The sequence below is a fragment of the Callithrix jacchus genome, chromosome 14 (genome assembly GCF_049354715.1).
Source record: "Callithrix jacchus isolate 240 chromosome 14, calJac240_pri, whole genome shotgun sequence".
In the NCBI taxonomy this organism is placed as follows: Eukaryota; Metazoa; Chordata; class Mammalia; order Primates; family Cebidae; genus Callithrix; species Callithrix jacchus.
Genome location: NC_133515.1, coordinates 44,487,382 through 44,506,011, shown reverse-complemented (window position 1 = coordinate 44,506,011; position 18,630 = coordinate 44,487,382). Strand labels below are relative to the sequence as shown.

Genomic DNA, 18,630 nt, shown 5'->3' with positions numbered 1-18,630 from the left:
AGATGGGCCCCCCCAACTGCTGACCAATCCTATTAATTCATCACTTAACTTTCAAACTTCTCCCAGATATTATTTTAGATTCTAAGCTATATACTACTCTCAAATCCTCATTTTCTCTTCCCAGTTTCCTTTTCATTTTTGGTGGATTCTTATTTTATAGAATTAAAGTTTTTTTTGTTTTTTTTTGTTGTTGTTGTTGTTTTCTGAGATGGAGTGTTGCTCGGTCACCCAGGCTGATATGCAGTGGTGTGAGCTCACTGCAACCCTCCACCTCCTGAGTTCAAGCAATTCTCCCACCTCAGCCTCCCAAGTAGTAGCTAGGATTACAGGCGTGCATTACCACTCCTGGCTAATTTTTGTATTTTTAATAGAGACAGGGTTTCAACACGTTGGCCAGGCTGGTCTCAAACTCCTGATTTCAGGTGATCTCCCTGCCTCGGCCTCCCAAAGTGCTGGGATTAAAGACATGAGCCACTGTACCTAGCCAGAATTAAAGTCTTCATTTTCTTTTTTTTGTTTTTCAAATATAGAAACAAGATCTCACTATGCTGTCCGGGCTGGCCTCAAACTCCAAGATCCTCCCGCCTCAGCATCCCAAAATGCTGAGTTTACAAGCGTGAGTCACTGCCCCTCATCCATCATCTTTTCAACAGTTTAACGGCATATATATGAATTACTTCTTATTCCTTGTAAGCTAAAGAGAGACATATTCCACACACTACTCTCTGAAGCTAGCCTCTCCCCTACTTATAACTTTTTTTTTTTTTAAGAGACAGACATGCACTGTCACCTAGTACCCAGGCTGGAGTGCAGCATCACAATCATAGCTCACTGCAGCCTGAAACTCCTGAGCTCAATCCTCCCACCTTAGTCTTCTGAGTAGATGGGACCTTAGGTGGGCACCACCACACTCAGCTAATTTTCGTGTTTTTAGTAGATATGGGGTTTTGCTATATTGGCCAGGCTGGTCTCGAACTCCTGACCTCAAGTGATCCGCCTGCCTCAGCCTCCCAAAGTGCTGGGATTACAGGTGTGAGCCACTGCCCCCTGTCTTATAACTCTCGATGTATTTCTCCAACTTTGTGAATACAGAACACTTTTGTTAACATCAAAATATTCTGAAGCTCCTTCACAATAATGGGTTAAATTTTTACCATTCAGTGATACAGAACAATTTTCATTCAACTTATAGAAAGTTATAAGCATATGAATAAGCAATGAACACCCTGTAACAACTTCAGGGCCTGCAGGTCAGGAACCACAGTTCTAAATTCCAACTTCTCAACACTCCCAGGGAACTTCAATTCCAAAACACTCCCTCTTCTTTTTGGTATTACTTGCAGCCCTCCTCCTAAACATAAACCGAGACCCTTCTGCCTTGACATACGCATTCTCTAATGATTTCTTCATAACCATATCCAATTAACTTCTCTGAAGTATCATATACTAATGACCTTTTTCTACTTTTACAGACTCTGTCCAAGGCAATATACTACTTTGGAACTCTTTTGCCTTTAACCACTATTCTTTGGTCTACTTTCCTGGCACTTCTATTTCCTTCTTCAACCCCTCTGGTAGTAATTCTCAACCTATTTCCGCCTCCATTCACTGATGGGTAACACAAGCCATCAATGATTATGTCTCACAGTATGCTAATTCTCTACAAGCTGGCATTATTCCTCAAAGTAAGAGTCCTTCCCCATCACCCAGAACATTCCTGACCTAATGCAGATACCCAAAGCCCAGAGCTCTCCAGTCTCTAAATTTCTATTCATTCCGGTTGTTATCTACAGCATAGCAATGAACAAGGACTGTGTATTTTCATCTGAAGCTGCTCCATGTGCATTAACTTTCTTTCCTCTGATCAGGCAGCAATTCCTTGAAAGCAACTCTTTTACTTTAGTCATCTCTGAAAAGGGCAGAGTGCCAAGTATAAAGCCATCATTTCAAATACCTGCAAGTATCTTCTAACACTTTCTAGGCACTTTAAATATATGGTCAAAAAATTCCCAAACCACAGAAACAAAATGATATTTCACAGGATGCTAAAAAGAAAGGAAATGAAGAAAGGTTTCATAATTAAAGGTTTAAGAAATACCTGGTTGAAGTTAGGTATATATTTAGAACTTTCTAGAGCCTTTAATCTTGTTAATTGTTCATCTCCAAGAGCAGACAGAATTTCCCAAACTTGTCTAACAAAACCCTTTCCCCCTTCTAGTGCTCATTACCAGAACCTATTAACTTCTGTTTCCAGGGAACACAGTTGAAGAAATGCTTATTAAGCAATTATTTTCTCTCACAACTTCTTCATATCCAGTATGACTTCTAACGATATGTTAATAGTACTGCTTTTATGACCAATCCTAGCAGCCAATCTCAGCATCCCTCAATTATCCCCAAAGCCATTAGACAGTATAATTACAAAAAACTTCTGCAAAATTTATTTCAGGATACTTTAAAATTGCAAGTTCCTTTACTGCTTTTAAAAAGGATCTCATTTGCAAAAATTCCATTTATTTTACTTTATTTTATTTATTTGAGACAGAGTCTCAACTCTTGTCACCTAGGCTGGAGTCCAGTGGCACCATCTCAGCTCACCTCCACCTCTGCCTCCCAGGTTCAAGTGATTCTCCTGCCCCAGACTCTCGAGTAGCTGGGATTACATGTGTGTGCCACCATGCCTGGCTAATTTTTTTTGTATTTTTAGTAGAGATAGGGCTTCCCCATGTTGGTCAGGCTGGTCTCAAACTCCTGACCTCAGGTGATTCATCCGCTTCAGCCTCCCAAAGTGCTGGGATTGCAGGCATGAGCCACTGGACCCAGTCAAAAAATTCCATTTTATATACACCATTGGATCAGAAAGGTATAAAGCCACATTTATAACAACAAAATCTGTTAAAAGCTAGGGATAGTTTAAGTGACTCAACACTATCTCAGCAAAACCAAAAATAATACAAATAAAAAGGACAAACTATATTTTGACCAAAAAAAAGGAAGACAAATTTGGAAAATAGACACACCTTTCTTCTCCAGGGGATTCGCAATGCTTATTATTAATAAATTAAGATTCTAGCCGGGTGTGGTGGCTCAGGCCTGTGACCCCAGCACTTTGGGAGGCCAAGGCAGACAGATCATGAGGTCAGGAGATCGAGACCATCCTGGCCAACATGGTGAAACCCCGTCTCTACTAAAACACAAAAATTAGCCAGGAGAGGTGGTGTACACCTGTAGTCCCAGCTACTCGGGTGGCTGAGGCAGGGGAATCGCTTGAACTGGGAGGTGGAGGTTGCAGTGAGCCGAGATGGCGCCACTGCACTCCAGCCTGGTGACAGAACAAGATTCCATTTCAAAAAAAAAAAAAAAAAATTAAAGATTCCAAGAAGTCCTCTAATCAAAAAACAAAACTAAACATTAGCATGCTATTTAATATGTTGCTTCCCAAATTTACCGGACCATAGACCCTTCTTTCCTAACACTTATTAACATCCCAACACAAGTTGGAAACATTATATCAGTTTAATCAGTATATCCGATTGAAAAAAGCCTATCAGAATCTTCAATCCTCATTCTTCTGTTTGAAAATTTTACAACATTGAAATAAAATAATCTTTTGGAAAAACTTAACTAGAGCCAGGCACAGTGACTCACTCCTGTAATCACAGCCCTTTCAGAGGCTGAGGCATGTAGATTACCTGAGGTCAGGAGATCAGCCTGGCCAACGTGGTAAACCACCACCTCTACTAAAAATGCAAAAATTAGCCAGGCGTGGTGGCACACCCCTGTAATCCCAGCTACTCAGGAGGCTGAACCCAGGAGACAGAGGCTGCAGTGAGCCAAGATCGTGCTGCTGCACTGTAGCCTGGGCAAGAGAGTAAGACCCCACCTCAAAAAAGAAAAGAAGGAAAAAGAAAAACTTAATTAGATATCAAGTAATCCGAAGGTAGGCTTCCAGATTTTCCCATCTAGTCTAATTTTCACTCCATTTCTCTGCTCAGAAATTTTAGTTCAATGATTAAGATGTGGGTGAAAAATAATGACACTCATCTTCTTTCAGAGTTTACATTAGAGAGAAAATAAATTCTGAACCCTATCCCTAGAATCATGCAAAACTGTGATATGAATTAAAAGCAGGACCTCAGAAATGTCTGAAATACTCACTTTTTATTTCTTCAATACCTATTTCCTCAGCAGTAAAACTCTGTAGAATGGAGACACAGACTGTGTGAACACTCCCAACATTTAGTCTCCATGCTAAGGGTGTATTTACCTTATCTGAACCTGATTTCTACATGTGATTTTATTTGTGTATGTATGAATGTATTTTTATTTTTTTCTTAGATGGAGTTTCGCTCTTTTTTGCCCAGGCTGGACACAATCTCAGCTCACTGTAACCTCCGCCTCCCAGGTTCAAGCAATTCTCCTGCCTCAGTCCCGAGTAGCTGGGATTACAGGCACGTGCCACCATACCTGGTTATTTTGAATTTTTAGCAGAGACGGGGATTTCACCATGTTGGCCAGGCTGGTCTCGAACTCCTGACCTTAGGTGATCCACCCGCCTTGGCCTCCCAAAGTGCTGGGATTACAGGTGTGAGCCACCATGCCCGGATTCTGCCCCCCCCCTTCCCCAACAAGTACTTTATGGGTTTTTTCTGGAACATAAGGAAATGACCTGCAACCAGAATACCGAATACTTAATGAGGCACACACCTAATCAATCAGAAACAGTTAACAAATGAAGCACACTGGAGATTGACCAGTTGACAAATTCACTATTTTACAGCTCCAAACTAAATGCAAAACCATTCTATTAACTAGACACTGCAAAAGTCTGATTCTGAAGTCAGCTCTACTCTAATAATTTCAGTAAGCTATTTATAGGTGTTTCTGTTTTTATGTGGGTTTTTTTTTAATCTACTCTAAATTTAAACCTGCTCCTCATTTTCAGAAGCTGAAATGAGCATAAAGTTAAATACAGGAAATATATATATTAATGAGTACAATCCACCTCCTGTTCAGTTCCTTCGTGCAAAAGGCTGCAAATAAGTCTCCCAGAGAGTTTCAATTCACTTACAATGGTACTTCCCTTTAAAAAAAAAAAAAAAAAGTGTTCTCTCTTCCAGGGATAAAATCGGTTGTAAATTTCAATAAGAAAGGTAAGAATACAATTACTTTTACTGGCAATAGCCAAGTTAATACCAGTTTTAGAGGACATCAGTCATGTCAGACACTATTCTCACAATCTCTTTCACTAACACTTAGGTAATAATAAAAACGATTGTCAAGACATAAAAGAGCCTAACTTTAATTTTTTAACTGCTGTAGGAAAGATACTTGTTCAACTTTCCATAGCTAGTATTTTTGATGGGTACACACAAAAGGGATAAATGATAAATATTTTTCATAGTTGGTATTATAAAGGGGTATACATCCAAGGAATAAATTATATTTTTCATAGCTGGCATTTTTAATGGGTGCACATGCAAATGATAAATGATGTATAACCTATCGCCACAGGCATTTCCAGGCCCCTTCCACCAGAGGATCAGGTCTAAGTCCATTAACCAAGTTATTGATTAGCAATGGTTTCTGTTGAGACAAGGGATGGCAGGAAGTAAGACCACGTTTAATGCCACTATCATGGCTGTAGCTAGGGTCTGTTTTCTATTGGGCCTGCCCGAAAACAAGTAAAAATAGATTTTTTTTAAGGTAAATCCTAGAAAAATGCAAGATAAGTTCAAGAGACCTCACCCGACGTTCCACAGGTTGCCTCACTCACCTGGTCGGCCTTTTGAAGGTACCCCCCTCCACACCTCAATTCCCTCAGCCCTCTCCTCCTTTTTCAATTAAAGCGTTTCCCTCCCCACTCGGTTCCTGCTCCGCGCAAAGGCTCCCGCTGGCCCCCGGCGGAGGGGGCCCGCCTTCCTCTCAGGTGCCCGTCTCCCGGCCGCCACCCCCTCTCCCGCCTGCGGATGCCGGCCCCTGCCCCTGCAGCCACCACGGGACGCCCCCTGCCCATCACCCAGACTTCGCACCCTCCACACCCCCGCTTCCGCCCGTAGCCTCGGGCCTCAGCGGCGCCCGCACAGCACCCCAGCGCCGCCCGGCAACACGCCCCCCGCCCCCGGCCCCCTTACCACACATGATGCCGGAGACACGTCCCGCAAGGCCAGGGGCTAGCGGCTGGCGGGACCCGGGGGTGCACACACGAGCTTCGGTGGGCAATCCACGGGCTCAGAGGCCGAGGTGGTACCGACACGACTCCCTCTGGGATGCAACGTCCAAGGCAACGACAGCCTTCACCGCCTCTCGGGCTCCGCCAGCAACCGCCGCCAGGCCCCGCCCCCCGGCGCACACCGCGCCGCCGCCGGTAGGCCCCATTGGACCGCTCACTCGCCGCTAACGCGCAGGTTCCGCCTCCCAGCGCTGCCCCGCCCCCCAAGTCCACGCAGGCGCTGGAGTGCTGGCGGCGGAGACGTGGCAGCGGCTAGTGGCCGCGTCCGCCTGGAGTTCCTGGAGACGCCCTCCCGCGGACGAGCCACGGGAGGGAAGGAGCCGAGAGGGAGGGAAAAACTCAGCGCCTGGCAGGGAATGACGGAAAGAGAAGGATGAAATTGTTAGCAAAGTAATAGCTCCGAGTGCGCGCTCAATGCCGCCCCAGGCCCCACGCGCCAGCACGCCACGAAGTAGGTAAAGAGGAGGAAGAAAGCAGGAAGTCTGAAAAGGGAATCCTGGGGGACAAAGGGCTGAAAAAAAAAAATGGGGGAGGTGGAGGAAGAAAGATACCAAAATTCTTTACTGCAGAGCTCCAAAGGTCAGCCTCTCTGGTAATAAGCAATTCATTCAGTTCCCTGTGTGATATGCTTGGCCCCTAAAAGCCCTCCGCCTCCATTGCCTCCATAACAACCAGTTTATTGTCGAGGGTTAGAGGAGAGATGTAAGGCTCAACTATCCGACTATGAGCCTGGACATAAGAAACTGTTGGCCCGCCTCCTCCCATGGCCCACCTGAGAGGGCTAGGAATTCCCTAGCTTTGACAGCCGCGCGTTTAACTTAAGAAAGATTAATTCTGTGAGTTAAGGCACCATGCCTGACAAGATTTTTGAGAGGGATGATGGTTCTGAGAATTTATTCCTGGGCATTTGCTTTAAACAGCCTTAAATGGTCTCTTTAGTCAAATGTAGAGTTATTAGAACTCTATAATGGCTCTAGAGTAGAATAGTATTAGAAACTTAATGGCACACAGAAGTCCTGAAGTGCTGACTGCTGTTCAGGTGTCTGGTCTTAGGCGTCCTCCCAGCCCTATACACTCCCAGCAGGCTCAACAGGTAGTTCCTCAACTGGACCAAGATTCTCAAATCTTTTAAAAGCACACTTTGGTTACTCTGCATAGAATCCCCACCCTGTCTCTGTTTACATGCTACCTCTTCAGGAAAGCCTTTTTTATCTCCCCTAGACAGACTTGGAGACCTCTCACTCTTTGACCTCGCACTGTAAAGAAATATGCTTTGATATTTTATGATTTTCATTGTATATTTCCCCACTGAGCTGTAAGTTTCTTGACGCTAGAACTAGATTTTACATACCCAACACTTAATATAGACCATAGTGTAAAAGAACAAATTTATTTTGGAATGAATGAGAAAAGGGATTTTCTTCGCGGATTAACCTTCTATGGCTGGTTAAGTCAGCATAAGGCTTTCAGTTTTCCTTGCGAGGAAAAGTGCCTTTTTTTCCCCTTAGAGAGGCTGAAAAATGTCACATTTAATTAAGCAAAGTATTTCTCACCTAAAAGCCCTTTGATACTTCAAGCCCTTAAACACCCAGAGCAAAGTTAAAAAATAATAATAATAATAGGCTTTTTGGTGATAATACATTTCCTTTCTTTTCTTTTTTTTGAGATGGAGTTTCGCTCTTGTTACCCAGGCTGGAGTGCAATGGCACGATCTCGGCTCACCACAACCTCCGCCTCCTGGGTTCAGGCAATTCTCCTGCCTCAGCCTCCTGAGTAGCTGGGATTACAGGCACACGCCACCATGACCAGCTAATTTTTTGTATTTTTAGTAGAGACGGAGTTTCACCATGTTGACCAGGATGGTCTCGATCTTTTGACCTCGTGATCCACCCGCCTTGGCCTCCCACAGTGCTGGGATTACAGGCGTGAGCCCCCGTGCCTGGCCCGATAATACATTTCTTAATTCAAGAAACAAAAAGACTGTGGATATTCACCTAGCTTAAGAACCCTCATCTAAGGCTCTGGTGAGTACTCCATCATATTACCTAGAAGCCAGGATATGGTTCCAATGCTTAAGCAACATCTTTGTGCATTGGCAGCAAATCTGTCAATGCCACAAAGAAAATGTCAGCAATACAACCAGAGTTCTCATGCTCCAACTATAATAATCTCTTTAACCCTTTGCTTTCCACTTCTGCCTGCTACTCTGCCACAATGACTATCAACTTGTCTTATACATCTCTATTCAATGAGCTATTTTGGAAGATATCTATGAATTAGTTGAGAACAAACTAGTGTTACAGGTCTTTTAGAATTTGTCCAAATACAAATTTTTAAGTTTCCAGTAAAGACTGGAAAGCCCCCTACCTCAAAAGTTAAAAAAAAAAGAAAAAAATAATTTGACGCTGGGTGCAGTGGCTCACACCTGTAATCCCAACACTTTGGGAAGCCGAGGCAAGTGGATCACGAGGTCAAGTGATCAAGACCATCCTGGCCAATGTGGTAAAACTCCGACTCTACTAATAATACAAAAATTAGCAGGGTGTGGTGGTGCGCACCTGTATCTCAGCTACTTGGGAGGCTGATGCAGGAGAATCATTTGAACCCAGGGAGCAGAGGTTGCAGTGAGCCAAGATAGTGCCACTGCACTACAGCCTGGCGACAGAACGAGACTCCATCTCAAAATAATAATAATAATTTGACAAGAAAGAGAAGAAGCTGAAAGACAGTATTTTCCCAACCCAGCCTTGAAAAACCTCAATAACCCAATACAACAAAGAACCCTTTGTAACCATTTGCCAGTTAAGATACACACTTTGGCTGGGCGCGGTGGCTCACGCATATAATCCCAGCACTTTGGGAGGCTGAGGCAGGTGGATCACGAGGTCAAGAGATCAAGACCATCCTGGTCAACAAGGTGAAACCCCATCTCTACTAAAAATATAAAAATTAGCTGGGCATGGTGGTGCGCACCTGTAGTCCCTGCTACTCGGGAGGCTGAGGCAGGAGAATTGCTTGAACGCAGGAGGTAGAGGTTGTGGTGAGCCGAGATCATACCCAGATCATGTCTGGGTAACAACAGCGAAACTCCATCTCAAAAAAAAAAGATACACACTTTGGGTGCCTGACCTCCCTTTATACAGAGCTCCACCTTAGCTGGGACTTTGGGAATAAGGCCTGGAGAAAAAGAAAATAAATGATCTATGAAGGAAAGGAGACATCTGGGTCTAATTCAAACGTCTGAGGAAATGGATTTTCTCTCGTAATAAAACATTCTGAACGACAACAAAAAAAGTAATGATGGCAAGGGGGTGTCATTCACCATCTCTTTAAGTCTATTTCCCTGCTCATAGATTTAGTCCCATTGGATCTGATGGCTGAAGGCCATCAGAACTTCCAGTTGCCATTACCAACGCAAAGAAGAACCTTAATTGAAATAGCTATAGTAATTTTTGTTAACCCTTATGTGAATGCCCATAATACATAGCAAGAAATTATTAAAATAAAAATTCCTTTGCATGATAAGAATATGGGGAGCTGGGGCACATATGTACTACTTTTTAGGGAGCTTTATGGAGAAATGTACCCCAGTGGACAGAAAAATGGTAGCAAGTATCGAAGGAAAAAGAAATAGGTTGAGCTCCTGAGGCCTGTGAAAAGAAATGAGGACAGGAACAAAAGGCACTAATCAGGGCCTCAGAAAGACTCTGTGAGTTAACCCCTTTGGCCCCCATAATCTATCCCACACACTTTGGATCCAGAGAGACCGTTCAAAAATACAAACCTGATCCCATGTTGCCTTGCTTCCAATTCCATGGGTACTCTTCACCCACAGGATGAGCACTAGGTTTCCCAATTCAGTGGCAGCACTCCCACAGAGAAGAGCTCTCTTGAAGGATCCAGGTCTCACAAATTTATTTCTCACAGTCAAGGTGAAAGATGTGCCTAGAGGACAGAGCTTTCAATGACAAATAATAGAAGCCCACTCGAACTAGATAAAGAAGGGGGACTTACTGGCTCCTGTAATTGGAAAGGACAGGAATACAAACAGCTTTCAGAGCATCTATACCCAGGGACAGAATGTTGTCAGAACTCTTTGACCATCTCTCTGACCTCATGCGCAGGGAAACAACTCTCAAATAGCTCTGCAGTCACATCTTTATAGCTTGCAGCCCAAAAGGAGAGAGAGGCTATTCCTCCCTTCTTATTTTTTATTTTCTAGACAAGGATTCTGGCCAGTCCAGTGTGAGTCATATGCCCCACTCCTGTGGCAAAGAAGGCAGGACATTGTGACAGGACAGCTCTACCAGAGTCCTATAGAGTCATACAGCAAGAGTGAAGAGTTCTTCAAAGAAAGGGGGAAGGTGTTGCTAAAAGAAGGAAGAACACCAAGAAGGCACAAAAAAATATGTCCACCACATCAAGCAAATATGACCTGACTGCCCCCCCCCAGAAAACCTCAGGCTTGAGGACAAAGGATGCTGACTCCAACTAGAAGTTGTGCCTTTCCAATACTCCTCTCCAAGGTAGCTCCAAATTTTTCCTGTAGGCAGAAGCTGGGCAGAGTTTTCTAGCTCTTTGGGAAAGAAACTCATTTTACTGCCAAGAAAGTCAATAAATTGAAAACCATGAGATTAACTGGTCCTATCTTTAACCTACTATTTCTGTCTTGTAGAATGTGAACAGAGACACAATAAGGGGTGGACCATTCAGAGAGCTGCCCAGAACTGAAAGAACACTTGAAATACAAGAACACAGAAAAAGTACTATTTTCTAGGGTTTCTTTCAAGGGATGCAAAAGTTGCTTCTGTATTTCCTGTAAGCCCCTAGAGAATAAGCAGATAATACCGATATGGCAAAATGGAGTGTCTAGGTGGAGTTTCCCAAGAGGGATGTAGATTTCTTCTGGGCTGGAGAGCAACCAGCTTCATATTCCTGCATAAAAAATGGACATACATGTACATGCCACTGCTTTTGTCTACTGTGGTTCTAGACTCTTGCCCACTAGTAAGAACCTATGCAAGCAAGGAAAGCATCTCTCCTCCCTCAAGTAGGAATACTCAAGAAGCATATGGGCTCAGCTTCCTTAAGGCAAAATAGTATAGCTATAATATGCACATGCCTTACAGCCAGAATGCCAGAGTTCATGTTCCTGGCTTTTCCACTCAAGTTGCATGGCAATGGACAGTGTACTTTTCCTTGTGCCTACATCTTCCAGTTTATAAAAATGGGAACAATAGGCCAGGCACAGTGGCTCATGCCTGTAATCCCAGCACTTGGGGAGGACAAGGAGGGTAGATAACTTGAGGTGAGGAGTTTGAGACTAGCCTGGCCAATATGCTGAATCCTGTCTCTACCAAAAATGCAAAAATAGTCGGGTGTGGTGGTGCACGCCTGTAATTCCAGCTACTCTGGAAGCTGAGTCAGAAGAATCGCTTGAACCTGGTAGGAGGAGGTTGCAGTGAGCTGAGATGGTGCCACTGCACTCCAGCCTGGACAACAGAACAAGACTTTGTCTCAAAAAAAAAAAAAAAGGCGGGGGAAGGGTGGAGGAAGACAATAGTTACCTATCTCACAGGATTAAATGACTCCATAAACATAAGGTGCTTAGAATAGTGTGAAAACCTCAGGTTTGAGGACAAAGGATATTCAATGAATTAATGAACATTGAATATTCAATGAACATTTGCTATTTTTATCATATGTTGCTCTCATATGACTGTATGTCATCCTGTATAGGGCTTCATCCTAATTTTGAGGATTTTAGTGAAAAATCCTCAGCCCAGGCGTGGTGGCTCATGCCTGTAATCTCAGCACTTTGGGAGGCTGAGGCAGGTGGTCACTTGAGCCCAGGAGTTGCAGATCCACCTAAGCAACATGGTAAAACCCATCTCTACAAAAAAAAAGAAAGAAAATTAGCTGGTGTGGTAATGTGCACCTATAATCCCAACTACTTGGGAGCTGAGGTGGGAGAATCACTTGAGCCTGGGACGTCAAGGCTGCAGTGAGCCATAATCACACCACTGCACTCCAGCCTGGGCAGTAGAGAGACCCTGTCTAAAAAAGAAAAAAAATCCTCCACGTACCTGGCTTTCTCTTGACCATTAATAATCTTAGTTTCACATACTTATTGAAGAATCCTATATTTACAAAGTGTTTTCAGAATATTTCATGTAAAAATATTTTATAAAAGCTGGACATGGTTGTGCATGCCTGTGGTCTTAGCTACTTGGGAGGCTGAGGAGGGCAGATGGCTTGAGCCCAGGAGTTTGAGGCTGCAGTGAGCTATGATTGTATACTCCAGCCTGGGGAACAGAGTAAGACTCCATCTCTACTTTACAAATAAAAATTTAAAAATATATATTTTATACATTTTGGGGATTTTTTTTTCAATTTTTGTTTTAGCTAGACACAACTAATAGTGATTATTATTCTTTCTTTGGGATTATATGGGGAGAAATTCAGTATAAATATTCCAAAATAAAAACTATTACCTGATTAATCTTTGAATAGTGGTTCAATTAATTAAAACATACGTGTTAATTTTTTTTTGACACGGAGTCTTGCTCTATCATAGAGGCTGGAGTAGAGTGGTGTGATCTCGGCTCACTGCAACCACCACCTCCCTCCAAGGTTCCAGTGGTTCTCCTGCCTCTGCCTCCTGAGTAGCTGGGATTACAGGAACCCACTACCATGCCTGGCAATTTTTTCCATTTTTTTAGTAGAAACAGGGTTTCACCATGTTGGCCAGACTGGTCTCAAACTCCTGACCTCAGGTGATCAGGCCTCGGCCTCCCAAAGTGCTGGGATCACAGGCATGAGCCAGCAGCCCCGGCCTGTTTTCATTTTCAGGTTGACATTAGACAGTATGCCACAAATGAAAAATCAGCAAAAGCATTTACCAAGTCCTCCATGATTTACCATTCTCTCAGAATGCAATCAGTTTCAAGTTACAGAATACCTGATAACAGTGGCTAAAACAAGAAAAATATTGATCTCACTTCATATAAACTCTGGAATTGGGTAATTCCTAGTCTGGCCAAAAGGCCAACAATGCATCAAGGATTCAGACCCTTTCTTTCTTTCTTTTTTTCTGAGACCAAGTCTTGCTCTGTCGCCCAGGGCAGAGTGCAGTGATGTGATCTTGGCTCACTGCCACCTCCACCTCCCAGGCTCAAGTGATTCTCAAGCCTCAACCTCCCTAGTAGTTGGAACTACAGGCACATGCCATTGCACCAGGCTAATTTTTGTGTTTTTAAGTAGAGATGAGTTTTCACCATGGTGGCATTGCTGGTTTCAAACTCTTGGCCTCAAATGATCTACCCGCCTCGGCCTCCCAAAGTGCTGGGATTACAGGCATGAGCCACCGCACCCAGCCAAGGATCTGCTCCCTTTCTTTCCTTGCTGCTATTCTCAGTGGACCATCTTTTAGTCATGATTACAAGTTTACTCTCATTGCTTTGAACATCACACTCCACAGTATACCAAGCAAGAATGAAAGGAACAGATGGGAGGAAAAAAAGTCTTCTTTCCAGAGATTAACTCACACACACATTCTCTTAACCAGGAAACACAGTATTTCCAGAGTTCTCCAAAGACTTTTTCTTCGAGTTTTCTGACCAGAGCTGGGTCATATGGCTACCCACAGACTAATATTTGGAAAAGAAAATGGAGTTAAAGTGACCAGTTTAAATGAGTCCTGAGTTATCCCCTAGGACTGAGGTGAGACCTACTGAGAGGGCCTTCCTTAACAAGAAGTGAGGGTATATGTTGGGTAGGCAACCAAGAGTTTCTGTGGCACTCTCTATATTACCACTGCCTACTTGTGCACCATTTCCACTTTATACTCAAGCCATACTTAGCTTCTTGAGTTTCCCAAATACATTTCACACTTACAATTCTGATTACACTGCTCTATGCCTAGAATATTCTTCCCACACCTTTCCTGCTTATTCTTCATGGCTGTTCCCTTTTATGGAAAATCTTTCCAATACTTTGGCCTCTCAATTGAATAATTTCCTTTTTTCTTTTTTTTTTTTTTGAGAGTCTCATTCTGTCACCCAGGCTGGAGGGCAGTGGCACATCGCAGCTCACTGTAAGCTCCACCTCCCAGGTTCAAGGGATTTTTGTGGCTTAGGCTCCTGAGTAACTGGAATTACAGGCACACGCTACCTCATCTGGCTAATTTTTGTATTTTTTTTTTTTTTGAGACGGAGTTTCGCTTTTGTTACCCAGACTGGAGTGCAATGGCATGATCTTGGCTCACTGCAACCTCCACCTCCTGGGTTCAGGCAACTCTCCTGCCTCAGCCTCCTGAGTAGCTTAGACTACAGGCACACACCACCATGCCCAGCTAATTTTTGTATTTTTAGTAGAGACGGGGTTTCACCATGTTGACCAGGATGGTCTCAATCTCTTGACCTCGTGATCCACCCGCCTCAGCCTCCCAAAGTGCTGGGATTACAGGCGTGAGCCACCGCACCCTGCTAATTTTTGTATTTTTAGTAGAGATGGGGTTTCACTGTTGGCCAGGCTGGTCTCGAACTCCTTACCTCAAGTGATCTGCCTGCCTCAGCCTTCCAAAGTGCTGGGATTACAGGCATGAGCCATTGCGCCTGACCAATTTCCTCTCTTCTAATAATCTAATCCTCCACCTGATTCAGCCACTTATTTCATGGCCACATCCAAGATCTGTCATTACTTGCATCTCATCCACAATGTTAATTTCCTGTAGCTTCAACTAAGGGCAGGTTAAGTTGCCTTGTTTGTAGAGCAATTCCCAGTGTCTAAATTAAATTCACACATGGTATCTCAAGGAATGAATTCTCCAACCCTACTATCTGGTTCAGTGAACCAAAGGACAACAGTAAAAACTTCAATTCCCAGCACTCACAACTGCTAGAGTTCCTCCTGTTTCCATCAATACCTTAATCTCCTTAATCTGGGGGACTAGAATTCCAGAGATGCAATGTATCACTACTATTTTCCCATCTTTTCTTTCCCAGTATTTTGTTAACTGCAGTCTCTGAATTACTATAGAAAAATGAGAGGGAAGGCTAAATCACTCTTTTGGGTACCTGAAAAAGCAGTACCCCTATGGTAGAAAGACAACGGTGCACATTTCTGGCATGGTACAGATTATGGATCTCTGAGTTAGAAGCCAGAAGTAGGACCAAAGCAGCTTCTTACCTTGTCTTCAGGAATTCTGATTTATAAGGTAAAGGCTGGGCATACTGAGGCAGTTTTTCTAATTCAGCCCTCTCCATCTTAACCAATAGAAACTGTGTCCAGATTCTAGAACTAGTTTTTGAGTTTTTCACTTTTTTTTTTTGAGGTGGAGTCTTGCTGTCACCCAGGCTGGAGTACAGTGGCTCAATCTTGGCTCACTGCCACCTCCAACTCCCAGGTTCAAGCGATTCTCCTGCTTCAGCCTGAGAGCTGAATTCCCTGAGTAGCTGGGAATACAGACGTGAGCCACCACGCCCAGCTAATTTTTGAATTTTTAGTAGAGATGTGGTTTCTCCTTGTTGGTCAAGCTGGTCTCAAATTCCTGACCTCCTGATCCACCAGCCTTGCCTACATACTAAAGTGCTGGGATTACAGGCGTAAGCCACTGCGCCAGGCCATTTTTTTGTTTTTTGTTTTTGGTCTTAAGAAGTTCTGTGCTACTTAATTGGGGGCTACGATTTTTAAAACAATTGCTTAGCTGTTTCTTAAGCTAAAAACTTCAGTAAAAGGCTGGGCATGGTGGCTCACGCCCGTAATCCCAGCACTTTGGGAGGCCAAGGCAGGCAGATCACGAGGTCAAGAGATCAAGAACATCCTGGCCAACATAGTTAAACCCTGTCTCTACTAAAATACAAAAATTAGCTGGGCGTGGTGGTGCTCACCTGTAGTCCCAGCTACTCGGGAGGCTGAGGCAGGAGAATCGCTTGAACCCAGGAGGTGGAGGTTGCAGTGAGCCGAGACCGTGCCATGGCACTCCAGCCTGGCACCTGGCAACAGAGCAAGACTGTCTCAAACAACAACAACAACAAAACTTCAGTAAAAATAGTTTTAGATATTTCACAAAAAGTCATTTTAGAATTTTTTAATAGTATTCTGTTTCTTCCTGTGTAAAAAAAGTAAATAAATTAGATGAGGAGAAATGTATTTTAAACTCCTTCACACATATGCAAAGGAGCCATGGGAAATGAGGAACAAAAATAAAAATATCCTTGGATAAAATCCATGTGTACAGAAGATGATTCAAGAGGTTATAAATAACTCATCTGAGGTAAAGCAAACACGCAATATTTATATATCATTCTCTGAAGATATTTTATTACTCTTCAAGTTCCTCCACATATTAGTAATAAAAACTTGTATATATTATCAACAAGTCTGACTGTTGTGCCAAAAGAAAATCCAGATTATTTTAAGGTGAGTTTGCTTCTTTTTCATCTGATTCATCATCCATAACCTAAAACCAAAAAACAAAGACAATTTAAGAATTAAGAAAATGATTAGATTTTGCTATTTTCCTGATTTTTATATTACTTCTTTACCTGATATACTCTATAACAATGCATGGCAAGCCAGTAAGAATAAATCTATCAACCGTCCCAAAGAACAAGGTTTGAATCATAACTTGGTGTCATAAAAACAAAAGCAAATTAAATATTTGGAAATTAATTAAAGCACTGATCACTTCTCCTTGTCTCTTAAGAGGCTACCCATAGCAGAGTCTCAGCTAGGCAGAAATGACTATAAATAATTAACTGGTATTCTCTAGCCATAAGACTAATGTAATTGACTTTTTGTCTTTTTTTTTCAAAACCATCTTATTTACTTAAATATATTCTGTGAAGCTATACCAAACTGTTATTATAAAAATATTTATTTTTCCTAAAATGAATCCCTAAAGAAAGTAAAAAAACAAAATACAAAACAACAACAACAAAAAAACAATCTTAGGAACTAATTATTTTGGTCTTATTCAGATAAAAGATCATTTTAAACCTCAGAAAAATGTCACCACAGCTATTATCTTTCCATGAGTTAAGGTATTACTAAGATAACAGACTAACTCTGTTGGGAAGGAAAGAGTTACATAAACCTAAGAATGTTTTTTCTCCTTACCACACCTACTACAATTAGATGCCAATTCAAGTTTATAATCTGAAGGCCAATTCATCACCCCACCCTGGACAAATGAATAAAAATGTTCCTCAGTCAATCCACCAAAGTTGTCAACTAACTAATTTTTTAAAGGCATATAAATGATAATGGAACAAAATTAAGAGTTTTTGTTAAAAAAAGAAAGAAAGAAAGAGAAAGAAAGGAAAGACAGACAGAAAGAAAGAGAGAGAGAGAGAGAAAGAAACAACCTAGGCTGGGCGTGGTGATTCACACCTGTAATTCCAGGACTTTGGGTGGCTGAGGTGGGTGGATCACCTGAAGTCAGGAGTTCGAGAGCAGCCTGGTCAACATGGTGAAACCACATCTCTACTAAAAATACAAAAATTAGCTGGGCGTGGTAGCGCACCCTGTAATCCCAGTTACTCAGGAGGCTGAGGCAGGAGAATCATTTGAACCTGGGAGGTAGAGGTTGCAGTGAGCCGAGATCACGCCATTGCACTCCAGCCTGGGCAACAAGAGTGAAACTACGTCTCAAAAAAAAAAAATATATATATATATATATAGAGAGAGAGAGAGATTCTGGCTCTGATCTGAGACAATCAACAGAAAAAGAATTCTTTCATAGGATATCTTTTCAGTTGAGTAAAAATTGGTATTTATTTCCAAAAAATTAATATTTTATATCCAATTTTAACAATACCCAATCCAAAAAATTTTGTCAACCAACTAATATTTTAGGCAGAATTGTTCCTTAATTTGGAATAATAATAAAGCATGTATAGGACATTTGTAAGGCACAGGGTTAGTTGTTGCAGGGGAATACAAAGACTTAGATATGATTTCAAGTCTCTTAGGGAGCCTCCACATAAACATAAAGCTAAAACAGATACAGAAAGTCACATAAACATAAAGCCAAAACAGAAGCTTTGGATCTGTCACAGAAGGACTTAATTCCAAGTGGGAGACTGATAAAGACTTCAAGGAGGACATGGCATGTACTGGATAAAAACGATGGTATGGAGGCTAAGGCAACTCCATCTTAAATGCTAATCTGCCATGTTGACTAACCTCAGTTCTAGCAATGCCTCTAAGATTTCTACTTAATCCTGCCTTTAGGTCAAAACAACCTTGGTGTTATCCTAAACACATACTTAGCCTATAATTTGTTTATGCTATTAGGGAAGTAAGCATTCTTGCCTTTTCCAGAGGGGTTGACTTTAATTGTCCTACACATATCTTCTGAAGCATGTGTACCCATTCCTCATGGTATATAAGCC

At 42.4% G+C, this 18,630-nt stretch overlaps 2 protein-coding genes and 1 long non-coding RNA gene across 17 annotated transcripts in view; 1 reads left to right on the top strand and 2 right to left on the bottom strand.

Moving 5' to 3' along the window:
* The window catches only part of GFPT1 (glutamine--fructose-6-phosphate transaminase 1), a 70,420-nt gene extending 64,092 nt beyond the window's left edge, over positions 1-6,328 (bottom strand). For both annotated transcript variants that reach the window (XM_035272385.3, XM_035272387.3), the window contains exon 1: positions 6,135-6,328. In XM_035272385.3, the coding sequence (XP_035128276.1) occupies positions 6,135-6,141 (7 nt within the window). In that variant the 5' untranslated portion in view covers positions 6,142-6,328. The remainder of the gene's footprint in view (positions 1-6,134) is intronic.
* Positions 6,329-6,454: 126 nt separating this feature from the next.
* Positions 6,455-10,864, top strand: LOC103787906 (uncharacterized). The gene is made up of 2 exons (XR_013526531.1): positions 6,455-6,683; positions 10,455-10,864. It is a non-coding gene; the product is annotated as an uncharacterized LOC103787906 (long non-coding RNA).
* Positions 10,865-16,527: 5,663 nt separating this feature from the next.
* Positions 16,528-18,630, bottom strand: part of NFU1 (NFU1 iron-sulfur cluster scaffold) — a 44,630-nt gene continuing 42,527 nt past the window's right edge. For all 14 annotated transcript variants that reach the window (XM_054244871.2, XM_078349157.1, XM_078349161.1 and 11 more), the window contains one exon: positions 16,528-16,694. Coding sequence is in view for 9 of the 14 variants with exons in the window: in XM_078349157.1 (XP_078205283.1) it covers positions 16,650-16,694 (45 nt within the window). In the remaining 5 variants the exon portion in view is untranslated. The remainder of the gene's footprint in view (positions 16,695-18,630) is intronic.